The sequence below is a fragment of the Clarias gariepinus genome, unplaced genomic scaffold (assembly GCF_024256425.1).
Source record: "Clarias gariepinus isolate MV-2021 ecotype Netherlands unplaced genomic scaffold, CGAR_prim_01v2 scaffold_36, whole genome shotgun sequence".
NCBI classification, from domain to species: Eukaryota; Metazoa; Chordata; class Actinopteri; order Siluriformes; family Clariidae; genus Clarias; species Clarias gariepinus.
Genome location: NW_026521003.1, coordinates 370,186 through 390,384, shown reverse-complemented (window position 1 = coordinate 390,384; position 20,199 = coordinate 370,186). Strand labels below are relative to the sequence as shown.

The following is a 20,199-nucleotide window of genomic DNA, read 5'->3' as shown; positions in this document are numbered from 1 at the left end:
TTTTGACCTTTAGTTGGTAGACAACAAAATGTGGGGTTTCCAGCTAAAAGCTTTTTAAATGCAGCAACTTTAATATATGCCATCATAGCAGTTGTGCTCTTTTTTTAGATGTCTGACGATCTATGGCTAGTTTAACATCCATCACTGGAACCCCACACAATTTTTTAAAGACATTTTTTTATTCACATCAGTAAGAATAATAAAATCTTTAGGAAAGACCTAATAAAACCTGAGTCCTATCTGGCAAGTTTGGCGGCCCACTTTAAACACTCACCCCACTCCTGAGATCCAGCTAAAAGCTTTTAAAAATGCAGGAACTTTAATATACGCTATTGTTTTTAAAAGTGTTTGTGCTCTTTCTTAGATTTTTGTCTGTCAATGGCTATATTTGCTCCCAAACATACATCAGCTAATGTGCATTGCAACCTGGTCATGCCTTGTTAACTTCGTATTCACATTATTTCACTGGCTTTTATAGTTAAGGGACTTAAGTCTAGAAGTTGGGTGTTTGAACCATCATATACTGAGAAGTTGGTCTCAACGAACTGCTGAAACTTGGAGTCATATTTAATTCAATTCAATTTTATTTGTATAGAGCTTTTAACAATTGTCATTGTCACAAAGCAGCTTTACACAATCAAAAGAATTATTTAAGTTTGTATGGAATGTGATTGGTTATTTTTAAACAAATGTTTTCTGCAAAGTAACAGATCCTTTCTTGGTGCTTGTTGTATTTCAATTTAAGAAATATGAATTCATTTGCTGATTCACAACATTATTGTTGGACTTTTTTTGGATGCAATTTAATAAAAACCTTCATCATTCATTGTTAACTTTTTATTCACTGGCTTTTATAGTTAAGGGACTTAAGTCTAGAAGTTGGGTCTTTTAACCATCATATACTGAGAAGTTGGTCTCAACGAACTGCTGAAACTTGGAGTCATATTTCGGGCCTTTGCTGTTGTTTAAGAAAGACAAAACCAAGGATCTTAGTCCTTAGCTACACAGCAAACGTCATTGCGATTCGAAATGAGTCGTCAACCGGCTCGACCTCAATAACCTCACATTAACATCTTGGTAAAACACAAGGGATTAGGATATTCTGTTCCTCCGATACAGGCCTGAACGTCTAATGCACATTTGACCTCTAAAACAGATTCATCGGCCTAAAAGCAGGATAAAAAAGCACGTATTCATAAGCGTCCTAATCAAATTCTTTAAAAGATACATAAATCATTTAGAACACACATGAAAGCTTAGAATGCCACCTTTACAACTTGGTATAACACAAGTTAATCAGACATTCTGTTCCTACAAAATAGGCCTGATTACCAGTGCAGGATTGACCTTTGACCTTTGAGTCTGTGTGTAAAATGTACCGTTGTACAAGAGCTCATTGTAGTAGGATTATGATTAGATTATGCTCTTTCTGAAAGGTCTGTTTAACAATGATATACAGTATGTTAAAATGCTGAAGGATGATTTATGAGAGAGTAGAAGGTTAACGTTTGACCCTGCTGTACAGGCCTGTAATAAGGGTGTACCATGTTCTCACAGTGTAGTGCATAATCCCTACTGAACACTTTTAGTCATACATGTACCGTGACCTTCATCAAGCATTGTTAACTTTTTATTCACTGGCTTTTATAGTTAAGGGACTTAAGTCTACAAGTTGGGTCTTTTAACCATCATATACTGAGAAGTTGGTCTCAACGAACTGCTGAAACTTGGAGTCATATTTAGGGCCTTTGCTGTTGTGTAGAAGAGACAAAACCAAGCATCAATTTAACTTTATATAATGAACTTATTTAATTAATTTTAAAGAAATAGCTTTAGACTTCAAAACATTAAAATCATTAAAACATCTCAGTAGCTCCCAATCCAGTGAAATTCCAAGGATAAGATTGTGTTCCTTTGATTATCTGAACACAATCAGGTGCAGAAATTGCAGAAAATGGAGCTGCAGCCAATCAGATCAGACTTGTTGATTAGTTTAAGCACTTAAATAGCAGGTCTTTTGAGGGAAGAATTTCTTGAGTGGAGGGAGAAGTTGTCAGTGTGCAGGTAAGAAACAAAGAATAATGACATGCCTTAATATCTGTAGGGTGCAGGTAGTGTGTTATTGGTTATTCAGAATTTTTGTTTAAGCTTATATGTAGGACTTGGTTAAAACCATCACTGTTTTTCATGCAGTTATCTTTGTAAATCTTGAGCAGACTGGCACCCTTTAACAGCTTATTAATGAGTCTCTATTCCCCAAAATATGGTTGTGATGCAGCATTTCTAAACATGTTTCTCTTTTGTGAATATAATGTTTACAGGTGGTGGATGTAGGAGTATTGAGCCAGAGGCATCAGAAGCAGAGTGGCAGGCTACGGCTGTCTTGAAGGTACATCGATCGAACAGGTGGATATACCTGTAGGTGTTCCATTTGTGGTCAAGTGTATGCTAATGTAGCCCAGCACCCAAGGTCCACAGAAAAGGTTACTGAATCTACTCTTTTACCCAAACTTTCTCACTGACAGTAAGTATCCTGTTTTCTCTTCTCTATGCTTAATTTGAACCTGCATCGGATGCAGTTTTACATTTGCTTAAATGCCCATTTTGTTTTAAAATAATCTGTTTATTTCTACAGCTTTACTTTGAGACAGCAGTAGCCTGCTTCTGATGCCTCTGGCCTGATGCTCCTACATCCACCACCTGTCCAGTCCAATTCTGCAAGGCTAAATACATTAGACTAGACAAGCACCTGCAAAAAATCCACAAACTTGAGGTATGTTTAAAGATGGTCTCTAGGTGTTTGTGTATTGGGAAGGTAGCTCTTAATCTAATACCACCATTAAAGATTCTGGGCTCCTTACTTTGGTCTTGTGTAGTCAACATGGGATCAGAAATGCTGTATGTATTTATTTATTTATGCTCACTCTGTAGGCAAATGTTAAAATGTGCTCAAGTGATTGACATTACATCTGTATTTTTAGAAACCTACCATCACTCTCCATGTAGAGAGGATAGATATGTTACAAAGGAACTGGCATTAGAGAGCTTCAAACCTGCTTTTCAAGCCAAGCCAAACCAAATGTGTGCCTCCTTCAAAATCTTCTAGTCAGGCCCAGAAGAGGGCGTGAGCTTGCCAGCCCAAATTGCTTTCTCCTTGTCACTCTGCAGTCAAGACTCTTTGTGCACATTTCACTCCAAAAAGGCCTCCCCCTAAGTCTCCCAATGAGCCTGGCACCTCAGGTATGCATTTTCATTTGTCAGCAAAATGGCCATAAAGCGAGCCACCCATATGATCCACTTCCAGGAATTCATGGCAGACCCGGTTCTTTTTCTTCAAACCCCTGTAGAGTCCGCATGTAAGTACTAAATTGTTGCATCTACAAGTAACCGCTAAATTGTGAAGACTGTCCTTGTCAAAGGAGTATGAGACGTGGCTTAATTTGTGTTCTTGACTTCACAGTTTCGTTGCACACCTTCAGGAAAGGCAGTTAAAGCCAACAACCCAGAAACTGTATTTGCTGGATGTAGTGGTTTTCCTGAAATACATCATGAATGTTTCACCACCATCTGTCAGACTTGGGACTGAAGGGATCAATGCTCTCATGGTGGAGTTGAGGGCTTGTCTAAGATTTTGGGCGGGACGTAGTTGTACACCAGCTCAAAGTGCGCCGATCAAAGTGCGGTAGGTTTGAGATACAAGCCTCTACCTATATTGCTTAACACCACATCATTAACGGAGAAATGCATGTATAATCAATTGTATTTATAATTTCAGATAGACTTGTTGATGCCGGAAAACACCATTTGTTCATTGAGGCGACTTCTGAAACTATTGCTGCAGCACTTGGTAGGGAGCTCTGCTCATTTATGTAATTGGAACAAATATCTTATGAAAGTGGTGTATCTATCCATAAATATCCAAGCAGGTAAATATAAAGGATGCAGATTTTTATATTATAGGGACTTGCATGTACAAACTGGGTCTGTAGTCATGTGGTGGTCCAACTATAAAAATGTCTTCAGAATATTGTATCTTTATTTTAACAGGATAAGACTAGACCAGCTCCACATCTCCAACTGCATACATCAATTGTTCCAGTGATTCTGGTGACTCTAAACTCCCAAGGTGTGTATGGGGGGGAAGGGGGTAATTAAAACAAACATGTATATTGTTTAGAATTTGGATTTTGCCATTGTTGGTGATGAACAATGTGAATGTCACAAATCCAGATACTTTGAATCAATGTGTAAACTCTAGAATGCTTAAATAATTCTTTCATCTTTGACCACAGGATCAAAGGATCACAGTTCGAGGCCCTACTGGTGTAAGAGCACCCTAGCTCTTTGGCTTTTTTTTTCAACCTCTCGATGCAGGATACCTTCGTAGGAACAGGAAGTGTCCTGGAAGGTCACTCGCAAAATTCATGGAACCAGTAAGGTGAAGAGGATGATATTCTATCAGCCAAGTCTCTTTAAAGCCACCTCACAAACATCTGGTAATTGCAAATTACAGTAAATGTTAAGTAATTTTTTTTTTTAACAGCCAAAGACCTCAGGTTTGTCAATTGTAAATACTTTGGTTACACATGATTTCTATAATATCTTCTCAAACTGAAGGAGCCCTGGGTGAAGAGGGAGGAGGAGTAAAGTTGAAGGATGGGCAGAAGAAGCAGACATACAAGAGGAGGTTTTAAAGAAAAGGAACCGGGATGAAAAAGCAGACGTGTAGGAGGAGGTTTTTAACAGAACAGCATGGAGAAGGTGGAGCTGGCATAAATGGTGATTTGGCAGGCTCAATGGCTTTGTTTTATAAGGTCTTTTGTTGGAATAAAAGTTTATATTGACACAACTGAGTTTTTGTTTTTACTGATGAGATCATTTCCTACCTCCATGGTCATTCCTGACTATTTCACATTGTAAAGCTATGCCGCAGGTGTCCAAAATATGCAATAATCTCCTTCGAACAGTTTGTTGATGTATTGGCATCATAATGGGTCTAATCCAAGGTGCTGTTAATGTGAGGTAACCCAATAAGGTATTGAGGTCAAGCTGACAGACTTGCTTTAAATCACAATGACGTTTGCTGTGTAGCTGAGGACTAAGATCCTTGGTTTTGTCTGTCTTGCACAACAGCAAAGGCCCTAAATATGACTCATTTCAGTGACGCAGCATGACTCATTTCAACATGACGCAGTTCGTTGAGACCAACTTCTCAGTATATGATGGTTAAAAGACCCAACTTCTAGACTTAAGTCCCTTAACTATAAAAGCCAGTGAATACAGGCCTGTACAGCAGGGTCAAAGGTTAACCCTGCACTGTTTCATAAATCATCCTTCAGCATCTGCTGAAACTTGGAGTCATATTTGATTTGTATAGGGCTTTTAACAATTGTTTTACTACAGCTTTACACAATCAAAATTAAGCTAATATGGAATGTGATTGGTTATTTTTAAACAAGTGTTTTCTGCAAAGTAACAAATCCTTTCTTGGTGCTTGTTTTTCAATTCAAGAAATATGAATTTGCTGATTCACAACAGTCACATAAGTGGTCACACTACATTTAAGTTTCACTATACTGTACAAACACTAAGCTTAATTTACAACACTGTTTTTTTTTTTTAACAGATGTATTCATTAGAACAAGTTATTACAGATATATTCAGATGGGTTTTTTCTATCATGTTTTATGTAAGGAAACCAATTTTGTTGGTCATCCAAAAAATCATTTTTTATTTTAAAAAGTATCATTGGACTTTTTTTTGGGTGCATTTTAATAAATCTTTGGCATGAAAAGCATATTTCTTAAGCGCTTGTAAAGGTAGTATTGGATAGCTATGTTGGATATGTGCAAAACATCAAAGTCACTAAAACAAAAAAAAATGTCCACTATTTTTATGTCATTGTAACAAAACAGGTTCATATATTTAAATCCTTTCCTGTTGTGTAAGCAAGACAAGTATCCTAATCCTCGGCTACGTAGCAGTTGTGGCCCATGTTGTCCTGGGCCTTGTTTTTGCTTGACAGTGTTCACTCATGAGACAAGCCAACACCCAACTTTAGTCTGCTTCATTTAACTCTAGGTAAAAAACGTTTTTCAAAAACAAACTATTATTCAGCCTCAAGGGTGTGATACCTGGATGTTCTTGAATTTAAATCTTAGGTGATGTGCGTCTGTTTCCTTGAAAAATTTCTAGTTTGTGTGCGGAGTTAAAGTCCGGAAGTTATAGTGTCTATAAAATACTGTCTGGTGTATGTTCTCACTTCCCGTACAGAAGTCTGATCCGGGCAAGGCCGGAATGTGATTAAGATTGGCAGTGATGTGTCCACTCAAGATATTTAGTCGCTGCTCTTGGAGATGCCCTTGAATAATGATGTAGAAGCTACGTTTAAGTAGTTACTCCTCAGTTTTTGGTTAACAGGATGGACACAAAATTTGATCTACCTTAACAGTTAAATGTATTTCAAACAGTGTTTGCTGTTCACTACAGTAATTTCTGTGAGTTTATATCAAGTTGTTGTTTTTTTGTTTGTTTTTTTCTAATGTCTGAATAAACCGCATATTTCTCAGAAAAAAAGTAAATAATAAATAATTTTATTAAATTTCAATTATATTTTAGGGATTTTATATTCTAAGTAAGCCAATGTCCTGTTTAAAATAGGTTTAATGTCCAACACCCACAATGCCTCTGTGAAAGACCAGGTTCTTCTGTTGCATCAGAGAAAAACAGGCGTGCAGACACGAGGCAGAGACAAGAGGCAAGAGGCAACTCTTTAAACAACTTTAATAAATTTAAAAGATATACAGATCAATCTGATCACAAATAAAAGCTTAGAATGCCTCTTTACAGCTTGGTATAACACAAGTTAGTCAGACATTCTGTTCCTCCGATACAGGCCTGAACGTCTAATGCACATTTGAGCTCTGAACCAGATTTATTGGCCTAAAAGCAGCATAAAAATGCACATGTTCATAAGCATCCCAATCAAATTCCTTAAAAGATATATGATTCATTTAGAACACAAATGAATGCTTAGAATGCCACCTTTACATCTTGGCATAACACAGGTTAGTCAGACATTCTGTTCCTCCGAAATAGGCCTGAACGTCCAATGCACATTCAAACTCTAAACCAGATTCATGGCCTAAAAGCAGTGAATTTTATTTATTTAAAATTTTTGCTCGTCTTGCGGAAGACACAAAAACCATGTTACTCGTAATCTGAAGTTTACTGTACACTTAATACTGGGTCACACCCAACACCTTAGTATAAAACACAACATGTCACACTATTGAGATCCTGGATCAGACCTGCGCGAGCTGCACTCATGAGCTGGTGGGCTCGTATTCCAAAACACTCATAAATCAAAGCAAATTTTCCCATAAGAAATAATGCAATTTCAAATTACTTGTTCTACAGCCCCCAAAAAATACACAAAAATAATTAACATTAGATATAAAGTAAAAATAAAACAAATTAACCAGCACTTTATCTAAAAAAATAAGGAAAAATAAATGCTTCGGGAAGCTTCTACCGCTGTAGGATTCAGGATTCTAGATGCCATGGCCTCCGGTAGCCTTCTGGTTAAATTTGGAGTCTCAACTACATTTTTGTGGCAAATCCAGGAGTTACTTACATTGAAGGGTCTTGCATTGAGAAGTCGGTCCCATCAACATTGCTGTACTGAGATCCTGGTCTCAAATGAGCGGGGGCCCCCTGGTGACCTGATGCTCAAATTTTATCTTAAAAAATAAAGTTGCTTTATAATGGCAATATAATAGGTTTACTGTGGTCTGTGGCAGATGCCGAAGTGACCTCAGGTGTTTTCAGGCCCCTACGTTGCCCCAGAAAAGAACTGGCTTCCGGAAGGTGCTATTGGTGTAGGATTCAGGATTCTAGATGCCATGGCCTCCGGGAGCCTTCTGGTTAAATTTGGAGTCTCAACTCCATTCTCGTGGCAAATCCAAGAGTTATTTACACTGAAGGGTCTCAAAAGGAGAAGTCGGTTCCATCAACATTGCTGTACTGAGATGATGGTCTCAAATGATAGCTTGCCATCGGGGGAGGGGCGCTCGGATTTTTACCAAAATGCGAAATTTAGTTCGTTCGAGTAGTCCATGCTTAGCCACAAATGTTGTAATGGCCCAGGGAGACAGACATGGCTCCCTTAGCTTCAAAAACAAAAATAATTAACAATGGCAATCTAATAGGTTTACCGTGGTCTGTGGCAGATGTCGAAGTGATCTCAGGTGGTTTCGGGCCCCTACGCGGCCCCAGAAAAGAACCGGCTTCGGGAAGGTGCTACCGGTGTAGGATTCAGGATTCTAGATGCCATGGCCTCCGGGAGCCTTCTGGTTAAATTTGGAGTCTCAACTCCATTCTCGTGGCAAATCCAAGAGTTACTTACATTGAAGGGTCTTGCATGGAGAAGTCGGACCCATCAAAATTGCTGCACTGAGATGATGGTCTTAAATGATAGCTTGCCATTGTGGGAGGGGTGCTCGGATTTTTACCAAAATGCGAACATGTCACACTATTGAGATCCTGGATCAGACCTGCGCGAGCTGCATTCATGAGCTGGTGGGCTCGTATTCCAAAACACTCATAAATCAAAGCAAATTTTCCCATAAGAAATAATGGAATTTCAAATTATTTGTTCTACAGCCCAAAAAAAGTACACAAAAATAATTAACATTAAATATAAAGTAAAAATAAAACAAATTAACCAGCACTTTATCTAAAAAAATAAGGAAAAATAAATGCTTCGGGAAGCTTCTACCGCTGTAGGATTCAGGATTCTAGATACCATGGCCTCCGGGAGCCTTCTGGTTAAATTTGGAGTCTTAACTCCATTCTCGTGGCAAATCCTAGAGTTACTTACATTGAAGGGTCTTGCATTTAGAAGTCGGTCCCATCAACATTGCTGTACTGAGATGATGGTCTCAAATGATAGCTTGCCATTGTGGGAGGGGCGCTCGGATTTTTACCAAAATGCGAAACTTCGTTCGGCCGAGTAGCCCCAATTGTTGTAATGGCCCAGGGAGACAGACATGGCTCCCCAGCTCAAAAAACAATAATGATTTACAATGGCAATATAATAGGTTTATTGTGGTCTGTGGCAGATGCCAAAGTGAGCTCAGGTGGTTATATACAGAGATGTTGGGTCGGACGCAGTATCTCAATACGGATGTTGATTATACCTGTAAGAGACGAGCACTAAGAACCAGCAGGGTGGATGATTACCTACAGCGCAAGAGAGAGAAAAAATGTTTGCCTAAGTTGTGATAATGTGATGCTCTGTGTCAAATCAAGAAGCGCATGCGTGATACATGAGACTTGGTGCTCGTAAACAAAGACAATGCTCGGTATCCAAGTCTAAATTGATTTAAAATTATAGCTCGTCTTGCGGAAGACACAAAAACCACGTTACTCGTAATCTGAAGTTCACTGTACATTTAATATGGGGTCACACCCAACATCTCAGTATAAAACACAACATGTCACACTATTGAGATCCTGGATCAGACCTGCGCGAGCTGCATTTATGAGCTGGTGGGCTCGTATTCCAAAACACTCATAAATCAAAGCAAATTTTCCCATAAGAAATAATGGAATTTCAAATTATTTGTTCTACAGCCCAAAAAAAATACACAAACATAATTAACATTAAATATAAAGCAAAAATAAAACAAATTAACCAGCACTTTACCTAAAAATAAGGAAAAATAAATGCTTCGGGAAGCTTCTACCGCTGTAGGATTCAGGATTCTAGATGCCATGGCCTCCGGGAGCCTTCTGGTTAAATTTGGAGTCTTAACTCCATTCTCGTGGCAAATCCTAGAGTTACTTACATTGAAGGGTCTTGCATTGAGAAGTCGGTCCCATCAACATTGCTGTACTGAGATGATGGTCTTAAATGATAGCTTGCCATTGTGGGAGGGGCGCTCAGATTTTTAACAAAATGCAAAACTTTGTTCGTCCGAGTAGCCCCAATTGTTGTAATGGCCCAGGGAGACAGACATGGCTCCCCCAGCTCAAAAAACAATAATGATTTACAATGGCAATATAATAGGTTTATTGTGGTCTGTGGCAGATGCCAAAGTGAGCTCAGGTGGTTATATACCGAGATGTTGGGTCGGACGCAGTATCTCAATACGGATGTTGATTATACCTGTAAGAGACGAGCACTAAGAACCAGCAGGGTGGATGATTACCTACAGCGCAAGAGAGAGAAAAAACTTTTGCCTAAATTGTGATAATGTGATGCTCTGTGTCAAATCAAGAAGCGCATGCGTGATACATGAGACTTGGTGCTCGTAAACAAAGACAATGCTCGGTATCCAAGTCTAAATTGATTTAAAATTATAGCTCGTCTTGCGGAAGACAAAAAAACCACGTTACTCGTAATTTAAAGTTCACTGTACATTTAATACGGGGTCACACCCAACATGTCAATATAAAATTCAACATCTCAGTATGGAAAACCCAACATGTCCGTAAAAGTCCCTTTAACCATTTAACCAGGCCCCTACGTAGCCCCAAAAGAGAACTGGTTTCAGGAAGGTGCTACGAGTCTAAGAATCAGGATTCTAGATGCCTAGCCTCCGGGAGCCTTCTGGTTAAATTTGGAGTCTCAACTCCATTCTCGTGGCAAATCCATGAGTTATTTACACTGAAGGGTCTCAAATTCTCCGACTCTCAAATTTTTTCACAAAGTGAAATCCGGTTAATCCGAGTGGACAGTGTAGACACGGGAGCAACCACGATAGCGTGAGTAGGCAGATTCGGCCCCCAGGGACCCCAAAATGAAAAATGTGATACGAGTGAACCTCCGTGATCCGTGGCAGAAGCCGAATCTTGGGTTACCTCACATTAACAGCACCTGGGATTAGAGCCATTATGATGCGCATACAGAACATGGGTAGCAGTTACATCTAAACAGAAACTGTTCAAAGGACAATTTTGCATATTTGGGACACCTGCGGCATGGCTTTACAATGTAGAAACAATCAGGAATGACCAAGGAGGTAGGATGTGATCCCAAACTTGAGTGTAGTGCATACTTTTCTACAACACATCAGTAATAACAAAAACTCAGTTGTGTCAATATGAATTTTTATTCAACAAAAGACCGTAGAGGCCTCATAAAACAAAGGAATAAACTTTTTCTCAAATGAAAGCTCAGAGTGCCACCTTTGGATCGTGGTATAACACAAGTTAGTCATACATTCTGTTCCATCAAAATAGGCCCAAACGTCCAGTGCATGTTTGACCTTTGACCCAGATTTACAGGCTTTGAATAGCTTTATGTAAAATGTACTGTTGTACAAGATCTCATTATACTGGGATTATGTCATGAAGGATTCTGCTCTATTCGAGAAGTATGCTTTACAATGTCATAGAGTATGTTAAAAGTTCCTACAAAATAGGCCTGAATACTAGTGCAGGATTGACCTTTGACCTTTGAGTCTGTGTGTAAAATGTACCATTGTACAAGAGCTCATTGTAGTGGAATTATGATTAGATTCTGCTCTTTCTGAAAGGTCTGTTTTACAATGATATACAGTATGTTAAAATGCTGAAGGATGATTCATGAGACAGTGCAAGGTTAACCTTTGACCCTGCTGTACAGGCCTGTAATAAGGGTGTACCATGTTCTCACAGTGTAGTGCATAAAACCTACTGAACACCTTTAGTCATACGTGTACAGTGACCTTCATCATGCATTGTTAACTTTTTATTCATAGTTAAGGGACTTAAGTCTAGAAGTTGGGTCTTTTAACCATCATATACTGAGAAGTTGGTCTCAACGAACTGCTGAAACTTGGAGTCATATTTAATTCAATTTAATTTTATTTGTATAACGCTATTAACAATTGTCATTGTCACAAAGCAGCTTTACACAATCAAAAGAATTATTTAAGTTTGTATGGAATGATTATTTTTAAACAAATGTTTTCTGCAAAGTAACAGATCCTTTCTTGGTGCTTGTTGTATTTCAATTTAAGAAATATGAATTCATTTGCTGATTCACAACAGTCACATAAATGGTCACACTACATTTTCTTGTTAAATGTTTTACTATACTGTACAGACACTAAGCTTAAATGGCAACACTAGTTCTTTATTTTTTTTGTTTGTATTTTTTCTCCTTTAATACAGGCGTATTCATTAGAACAAGTTATTACACAGATATATTCAGACGAGTTGTTTTTTCTATCATGTTTTATGTAAGGAAACCAATTTTGTTGGTCATCCCAAAAATCATTTTTATTTAAAAAAATATCATTATTGGACTTTTTTTCAATGCATTTTAATAAAAACTTTTGGTGTGAAAAGCATATTTCTTAAGCACTTGACTACAGAACACCTTTAGTCATACGTGTACAGTGACCATCATGCATTGTTAACTTTTTATTCACTGGCTTTTAAAGTTAAGGGACTTAAGTCTAGAAGTTGGGTCTTTTAACTATCATATACTGAGAAGTTGGTCTCAATGAACTGCTGAAACTTGGAGTCATATTTAGGGCCTTTGCTGTTGTGTAAGAAAGACAAAACCAAGGATCTTAGTCCTTGGCTACAGAGCAAACCTCATTGCGATACGAAATGAGTCGTCGGCCGGCTCGACCTCAATAACCTTACATTAACATCTTGGTATAACACAAGGGATTTAGATATTATGTTCCTCCGATACAGGCCTGAACGTATAATGCACATTTGACCTCTGAAACAGATTTATCAGCCTAAAAGCAGTATAGAAATGCACATGTTCATAAGCGTTAAATTCTTTAAAATATATATAAATCATTCTGATCAGAAATATAAGCTTAGAATGCCACCTTTACATCTTGGTATAACACAAGTTGGTCAGGCGTTCTGTTCCTCCGAACTTGCCGTGAACGTCTAATGCACATTTGAGCTTTGAACCAGATTTATTGGCCTGAAAGCAGCATAAAAACGCACGTATTTATAAGCATCCTAATCAAATTCTTTAAAAGATATATAAATAATTCTGATCACAAATTAAAAGCTTAGAATGCCATCTTTACATCTTGGCATAACACAAGTTAGTCAGACATTCTGTTCCTCCGATACAGGCCTGAACGTCTAATGCACATTTGAGCTTTAAACCAGATTTATTGGCCTGAAAGCAGCATAAAAATGCACGTATTCATAATAGGTCGTCACTAAAAAGTTCAGCAATCAAGAAACATGTGTGGAGATTGGAGAGAGCGTACGTGGCGAGGACGTGTACATCGTTCAGAGTGGCTGTGGAGAGATCAATGACAACCTAATGGAGTTGCTGATTATGATTAACGCCTGCAAGATAGCATCGGCTTCCCGTGTCACCGCAGTCATCCCCTGTTTTCCTTATGCTCGCCAAGACAAAAAGGACAAGTGTCGGGCGCCAATCTCCGCCAAACTGGTGGCCAACATGCTGTCGGTCGCAGGAGCTGATCAAATCATCACCATGGATCTGCATGCCTCTTAGATTCAGGGGTTCTTTGACATACCCGTGGACAACCTGTATGCTGAGCCTGCTGTGCTGAAGTGGATTAAGGAAAACATCCCTGAATGGAAGACCTGCACCATTGTCTCTCCAGATGCTGGACGAGCTAAAAGGGTCATGTCTATAGCAGACCGGCTGAATGTTGACTTTGCCCTCATTCACAAAGAGAGGAAAAAGGCTAATGAGGTGGATCGCATGGTGTTGGTGGGAGACGTGAAAGACCGTGTAGCTATCTTGGTTGATGACATGGCTGACACATGCGGCACCATCTGCCATGCTGCTGACAAGTTAATATCAGCCGGTGCAACCAAGGTGTATGCTATCCTCAGCCATGGCATTTTCTCAGGGCCTGCCATCTCGCGCATCAACAATGCCTGCTTTGAAGCTGTAGTTGTGACCAACACCATTCCACAGGAGGAGAAAATGAAGCATTGTCCTAAGATACAGGTTATTGACATTTCGATGATCCTCGCAGAAGCTATTCGTCGGACCCACAACGGCGAGTCTGTCTCGTATCTCTTCAGCCATGTCCCCTTGTAACCCATCCTCAGCGTGTCTCTTTATTGTCCTCTAATTACCAAAAAAAAAGGGAAGGCTGACCTTAAGTTCTCACTAAGCTGTATCTGACCGAGACCCCAAAGGAATTTAAACTTCTCTGAAAACCTAACATGCAATCCACCTGTTGGAGTTGTTCATCCCTAGTTGAGGATTTTAGCAAGACTTGACTTTTTTTTCAAGGTTAAGACTGTGTCCTTGTTCTTCAACATCTCCTTTTTATTGCATTACATAAATAGTTGCGACTAGCTTGACTAGATGCTTAGCCATTCTGGTGACAATCTGTTACACTTTAATTTATTTGGGTTCAATTTCTATATTTGCAACATGCGTCTCTACACAGGCAGAATGTTTAAGATCGTCAAGTGAGTTTATTTCCTTTTTCTGTTCCTTATGGTTTGTTTTAGTAGATGCTGGGGGATCGTAACTTGGGGTCTCTGCAGGCTGGAGCTTCCTTGAGAGTTCTTTTGTCCACTTTCTTTACTTTTTAAATTTGAATGTATTTTCTAAAATGATTTAGCCACACTTTTTTTCACACTTTTCCATGTTGAAAGTGTTAATTCTGTTTCTTTTATATACTGTATGTTGAGTTTACTTTGTTTTTCATTTCCAAAGGCTAAATTTGTTCTTATTAAAGAATTGTGACAAAGAGCAAAAAAAATAAATAAAAATTTAGCTCTCTCTGTGTCTCCGGCTGTGAGAGGACAACAGCATCACCCGGGGTTCGAACCAGCGATCCCCGGATGATAGGGCGAGCAAAAGACCTATAATACTAAAGAGAATATATACACCATAAATAACATTCAGAGCACCTTAAAAAAAAAAAAATAAATAAATCCACTCACATTGCGGCAAGACACGACAATTTAAGAAATATGAATTCATTTGCTGATTCACAACATTATTGTTGGACTTTTTTTGGATGCATTTTAATAAAAACCTTCATCATTCATTGTTAACTTTTTTTCACTGGCTTTTATAGTTAAGGGACTTAAGTCTAGAAGTTGGGTCTTTTAACCATCATATACTGAGAAGTTGGTCTCAACGAACTCCTGAAACTTGGAGTCATATTTAGGGCCTTTGCTGTTGTGTAAGAAAGACAAAACCAAGGATCTTAGTCCTTGGCTACAGAGCAAACCTCATTGCGATTCGAAATGAGTCGTCAGCCGGTTCGACCTCAATAACCTCCCATTAACATCTTGGTAAAACACAAGGGATTTAGATATTCTGTTCCTCCGAAATAGGCCTGAACGTCTAATGCACATTTGAGCTCTGAACCAGATTTATCGGCCTAAAAAGCAGCATTAAACGCACGTATTTATAAGCGTCCAAATCAAATACTTTAAAAGATATACAGATCATTCTGATCAGAAATAAAAACTTAGAATGCCCTCTTAACATCTTGGTATAACACAAGTTAGTCAGACATTCTGTTCCTCCGATACAGGCCTGAACGTCTAATGCACATTTGAGCTCTGAAACAGATTCATCGGCCTAAAAGCAGTATAGAAATGCACGTGTTCATAAGCGTCCCAATCAAATTCTTTAAAATATATATAAATCATTCTGATCAGAAATATAAGCTTAGAATGCCACCTTTACATCTTGGTATAACACAAGTTAGTCAGACATTTTGATCCTCCGAAATAGTCGTGAACGTCCAGTGCACATTTGAGCTCTGAACCAGATTTATCGGCCTAAAAGCAGCATAAAAACGCACGTATTCATAAGCGTCCCAATCAAATTCTTTAAAGAAATATAAATCATTCTAATGAGAAATATAAGCTTAGAATGCCACCTTAACAGCTTGGTATAACACAAGTTAATCAGGCATTCTGTTCCTACAAAATAGGCCTGATTACCAGTGCAGGATTGACCTTTGACCTTTGAGTCTGTGTGTAAAATGTACCGTTGTACAAGAGCTCATTGTAGTAGAATTATGATTAGATTCTGCTCTTTTTAAAAGGTCTGTTTAACAATGATATACAGTATGTTAAAATGCTGAAGTATGATTTATGAGAGAGTGGAAGGTTAACCTTTGACCCTGCTGTACAGGCCTGTAATAAGGGTGTACCATGTTCTCACAGTGTAGTGCATAAAACCTACTAAACACCTTTAGTCATACGTGTACAGTGACCATCATGCATTGTTAACTTTTTATTCACTGGCTTTTATAGTTAAGGGACTTAAGTCTAGAAGTTGGGTCTTTGAACCATCATATATTGAGAAGTTGGTCTCAACAAACTGCTGAAACTTGGAGTCATATTTAGGGCCTTTGCTGTTGTGTAGAAAAGACAAAACCAAAGATCATTTTAACTTTATATAATGAATTTATTAAATTAATTTTAAAGAAATAGCTTTAGACTTCAACAAATTAAAATCATTAAAACATCTCAGTAGCTCCCAATTCAGTGAAATTCCAAGGATAAGATTGTGTTCCTTTGATGAACTGAACACAATCAGGTGCAGAAAACAATTAATGGAGCTGCAGCCAATCAGATCAGACTTGTTGATTAGTTTAAGCACTTAAATAGCAGGTCTTTTGAGGGAAGAATTTCTTGAGTGGAGGGAGAAGTTGTCAGTGTGCAGGTAAGAAACAAAGAATAATGGCATGCCTTAATATCTGTAGGGTGCAGGTAGTGTGTTATTGGTTATTGTGAATTTTTGTTTAAGCTTATATATAGGACTTGGTTAAAACCATCACTGTTTTTCATGCAGATATCTTTGTAAATCTTTAGCAGACTGGCACCCTTTAACAGCTCATTAATGAGTCTCTATTCCCCAAAATATGGTTGTGATGCAGCATTTCTAAAAATGTTTCTCTTTTGTGAATATAATGTTTACAGGTGGTGGATGTGGGAGTATCGGGCCATAGGCATCAGGAGCAGAGTGGCAGTCTACGGCTGTCTTGAAGGTGCATCGATCGAACAGGTGGATATACCTGTAGGTGTCCCATTTGTGGTCAAGTGTATGCTAATGTAGCCCAGCACCCAAGGTCCACAGAAAAGGTTACTGAACCAACTGAATCTACTCTTTTACCCAAACTTTCTCACTGACAGTAAGTATCCTGTTTTCTCTTTTCTAGGCTTAATTTGAACCTGCATCGGATGCAGTTTTACATTTGCTTAAATGCCCATTTTGCTTTAAAATCTGTTTATTTCTACAGCTTTGCTTTGAGACAGCAGTAGCCTGCTTCTGATGCCTCTGGCCTGATGCTCCTACATCCACCACCTGTCCAGTCCAATTCTGCAAGGCTAAATACATTAGACTAGACAAGCACCTGCAAAAAATCCACAAACTTGAGGTATGTTTGAAGTTGGTCTCTAGATGTTTGTGTATTGGGAAGGTAGCTCTTAATCTAATACCACCATTAAAGATTCTGTGCTCCTTACTTTGGTCTTGTGTAGTCAACATGGGATCAGAAATGCTGTATTTATTTATTTATGCTCACTCTGTAGGCAAATGTTAAAATGTGCTCAAGTGATTGACATTACATCTGTATATTTTTAGAAACCTACCATCACTCTCTACATGTAGAGAGGATAGATATGTTACAAAGGAACTGGCATTTTTTAAAGGAACTTTTCAAGCCACACCAAATGTGTGCCTCCTTCAAAATCTTCTAGTCAGGCCCAGAAGAGGGCGTGAGCTTGCCAGCCCAAATTGCTTTCTCCTTGTCACTCTGCAGTCAAGACTCTTTGTGCACATTTCACTCCAAAAAGGCCTCCCCCTAAGTCTCCCAATGAGCCTGGCAACCTCAGGTATGCATTTTCATTTGTCAGCAAAATGGCCATAAAGCGAGCCACCCATATGATCCACTTCCAGTGATTCATGGCAGACCCGGTTCTTTTTCTTCAAACCCCGGTAGAGTCTGCACGTAAGTACTAAATTGTAGCATCTACAAGTAACTGATAAATTGTGAAGACTGTCCTTGTCAAACGGAGTATGAGACGTGGCTTAATTTGTGTTCTTGACTTTAGTTTCATTGCACACCTTCAGGAAAGGCAGTTAAAGCCAACAACCCAGAAACTGTATTTGCTGGATGTAGTGGCTTTCCTAAAATACATCTTGAATGTTTCACCACCATCTGTCAGACTTGGGACTGAAGGGATCAATGCTCTCATGGTGGAGTTGAGGGCTTGTCTAAGATATTGGGTGGGATGTAGTTGGACACCAGCTGAAAGTGCGCCGATCAAAGTGTGGTAGGTTTGAGATACAAGCCTCTACCTATATTGCTTAACACCACATCATTAATGGAGAAATGCATGTATAATCAATTGTATTTATAATTTCAGATAGACTTGTTGATGCTGGAAAACACAATTTGTTCATTGAGGCGACTTCTGAAACTATTGCTGCAGCACTTGGTAGGGAGCTCTGCTCATTTATGTAATTGGAACAAATATCTTATGAAAGTGGTGTATCTATCCATAAATATCCAAGCAGGTAAATATAAAGGATGCAGATTTTTATATTAAAGGGACTTGCATGTACAAACTGGGTCTGTAGTAATGTGGTGGTCCAACTATAAGAATGTCTTCAGAATATTGTATCTTTATTTTAACAGGATAAGACTAGACCAGCTCCACATCTCCAACTGCATACATCAATTGTTTCAGTGATTCTGGTGACTCTAAAAACTCTAAAAAGAGGGGGTAATTAAAACAAACATGTATAATGTTTAGAATTTGGATTTTGCCAGTGTTGGTGATGAACAATGTGAATGTCACAAATCCAGATACTTTGAATCAATGTGTAAACTCTAGAATGCTTAAACAATACTTTCATCTTTTGCCACAGGATCAAAGGATCACAGTTCGAGGCCCTACTGGTGTAAGGGCACCCTAGCTCTTTGGTTTTTTTTTTTAAACCTCTTGATGCAGGATACCTTGGTAGGAACAGGAAGTGTCCTGGAAGTTCATTCTCAAAATTCATGGAACCAGTAAGGTGAAGATGATATTCCATCAGCCAAGTCTCTTTGAAGCCACCTCACAAACATCTGGTAATTGCAAATTACAGTAAACGTTAGGTAAAAATATTTTTTAACAGCCAAAGACCTTAGGTTTGTCAATTGTAAATACTTTGGTTACACATGATTTCTATAATATCTTCTCAAACTGAAGGAGCCCTGGGTGAAGTGGGAGGAGGAGTAAAGTTGAAGGATGGGCAGAAGAAGCAGACATACAAGAGGAGGTTTTGAAGAAAAGGAACCGGGATGAAGGAGCAGACGTGTAGGAGGAGGTTTTTAACAGAACAGCATGGAGGAGAAGGTGGAGCGGGCATAAATGGTGATTTGGCAGGCTCAATGGCTTTGTTTTATAAGGTCTTTTGTTGGAATAAAAGTTTATATTGACACAACTGAGTTTTTGTTTTTACTGATGAGATCTTTTCCTACCTCCATGGTCATTCCTGATTATTTCACATTGTAAAGCTATGCCGCAGGTGTCCAAAATATGCAATAATCTCCTTCGAACAGTTTGATGTATTGGCATCATAATGGGTCTAATCCAAGGTGCTGTTAATGTGAGGTAACCCAATAAGTTATTGAGGTCAAGCTGACAGACTTGCTTTAAATCGCAATGACGTTTGCTGTGTAGCTGAGGACTAAGATCCTTGGTTTTGTCTTTCTTGCACAACAGCAAAGGCCCTAAATATGACTCCAAGTTTCAGCAGTTCATTGAGACCAACTTCTCAGTATATGATAGTTAAAAGACCCAACTTCTAGACTTAAGTCCCTTAACTATAAAAGCCAGTGAATACAGGCCTGTACAGCAGGGTCAAAGGTTAACCCTGCACTGTTTCATAAATCATCCTTCAGCATCTGCTGAAACTTGGAGTCATATTTGATTTGTATAGGGCTTTTAACAATTGTTTTAATACAGCTTTACACAATCAAAATTAAGTTTATATGGAATGTGATTGGTTATTTTTAAACAAGTGTTTTCTGCAAAGTAACAAATCCTTTCTTGGTGCTTGTTTTTAAATTTAAGAAATATGAATTTGCTGATTCACAACAGTCACATAAGTGGTCACACTACATTTAAGTTTCACTATACTGTACAAACACTAAGCTTAAATTACAACACTGTTTTTTTTTTTTTTAACAGTTGTATTCATTAGAACAAGTTATTACA

At 38.5% G+C, this 20,199-nt stretch overlaps 1 protein-coding gene and 2 long non-coding RNA genes across 3 annotated transcripts; all 3 read left to right on the top strand.

The window, feature by feature from the left end:
- Positions 1-2,436: 2,436 nt before the first annotated feature.
- LOC128517153 (uncharacterized) lies at positions 2,437-4,708 on the top strand. The gene is made up of 8 exons (XR_008356801.1): positions 2,437-2,524; positions 2,636-2,773; positions 2,982-3,356; positions 3,461-3,682; positions 3,776-3,847; positions 4,048-4,126; positions 4,293-4,496; positions 4,618-4,708. It is a non-coding gene; the product is annotated as an uncharacterized LOC128517153 (long non-coding RNA).
- Positions 4,709-13,186: 8,478 nt separating this feature from the next.
- On the top strand, positions 13,187-14,718 carry LOC128517148 (ribose-phosphate pyrophosphokinase 1-like). The gene has a single exon (XM_053490946.1). It carries the CDS (start codon positions 13,628-13,630, stop codon positions 14,048-14,050), a length of 423 nt encoding a protein of 140 aa, XP_053346921.1. The 5' UTR covers positions 13,187-13,627; the 3' UTR covers positions 14,051-14,718.
- A 3,349-nt stretch (positions 14,719-18,067) lies between these two features.
- Positions 18,068-18,704, top strand: LOC128517154 (uncharacterized). Its single transcript, XR_008356802.1, has 3 exons — positions 18,068-18,267; positions 18,361-18,432; positions 18,633-18,704. It is a non-coding gene; the product is annotated as an uncharacterized LOC128517154 (long non-coding RNA).
- Positions 18,705-20,199: the final 1,495 nt, after the last annotated feature.

What these genes read in the sequence shown, in the direction of transcription:
- LOC128517148 (XM_053490946.1), top strand. Translation starts at nt 13,628, where the DNA reads ATGTCTATAGCAGACCGGCTGAATGTTGACTTTGCCCTCATTCACAAA.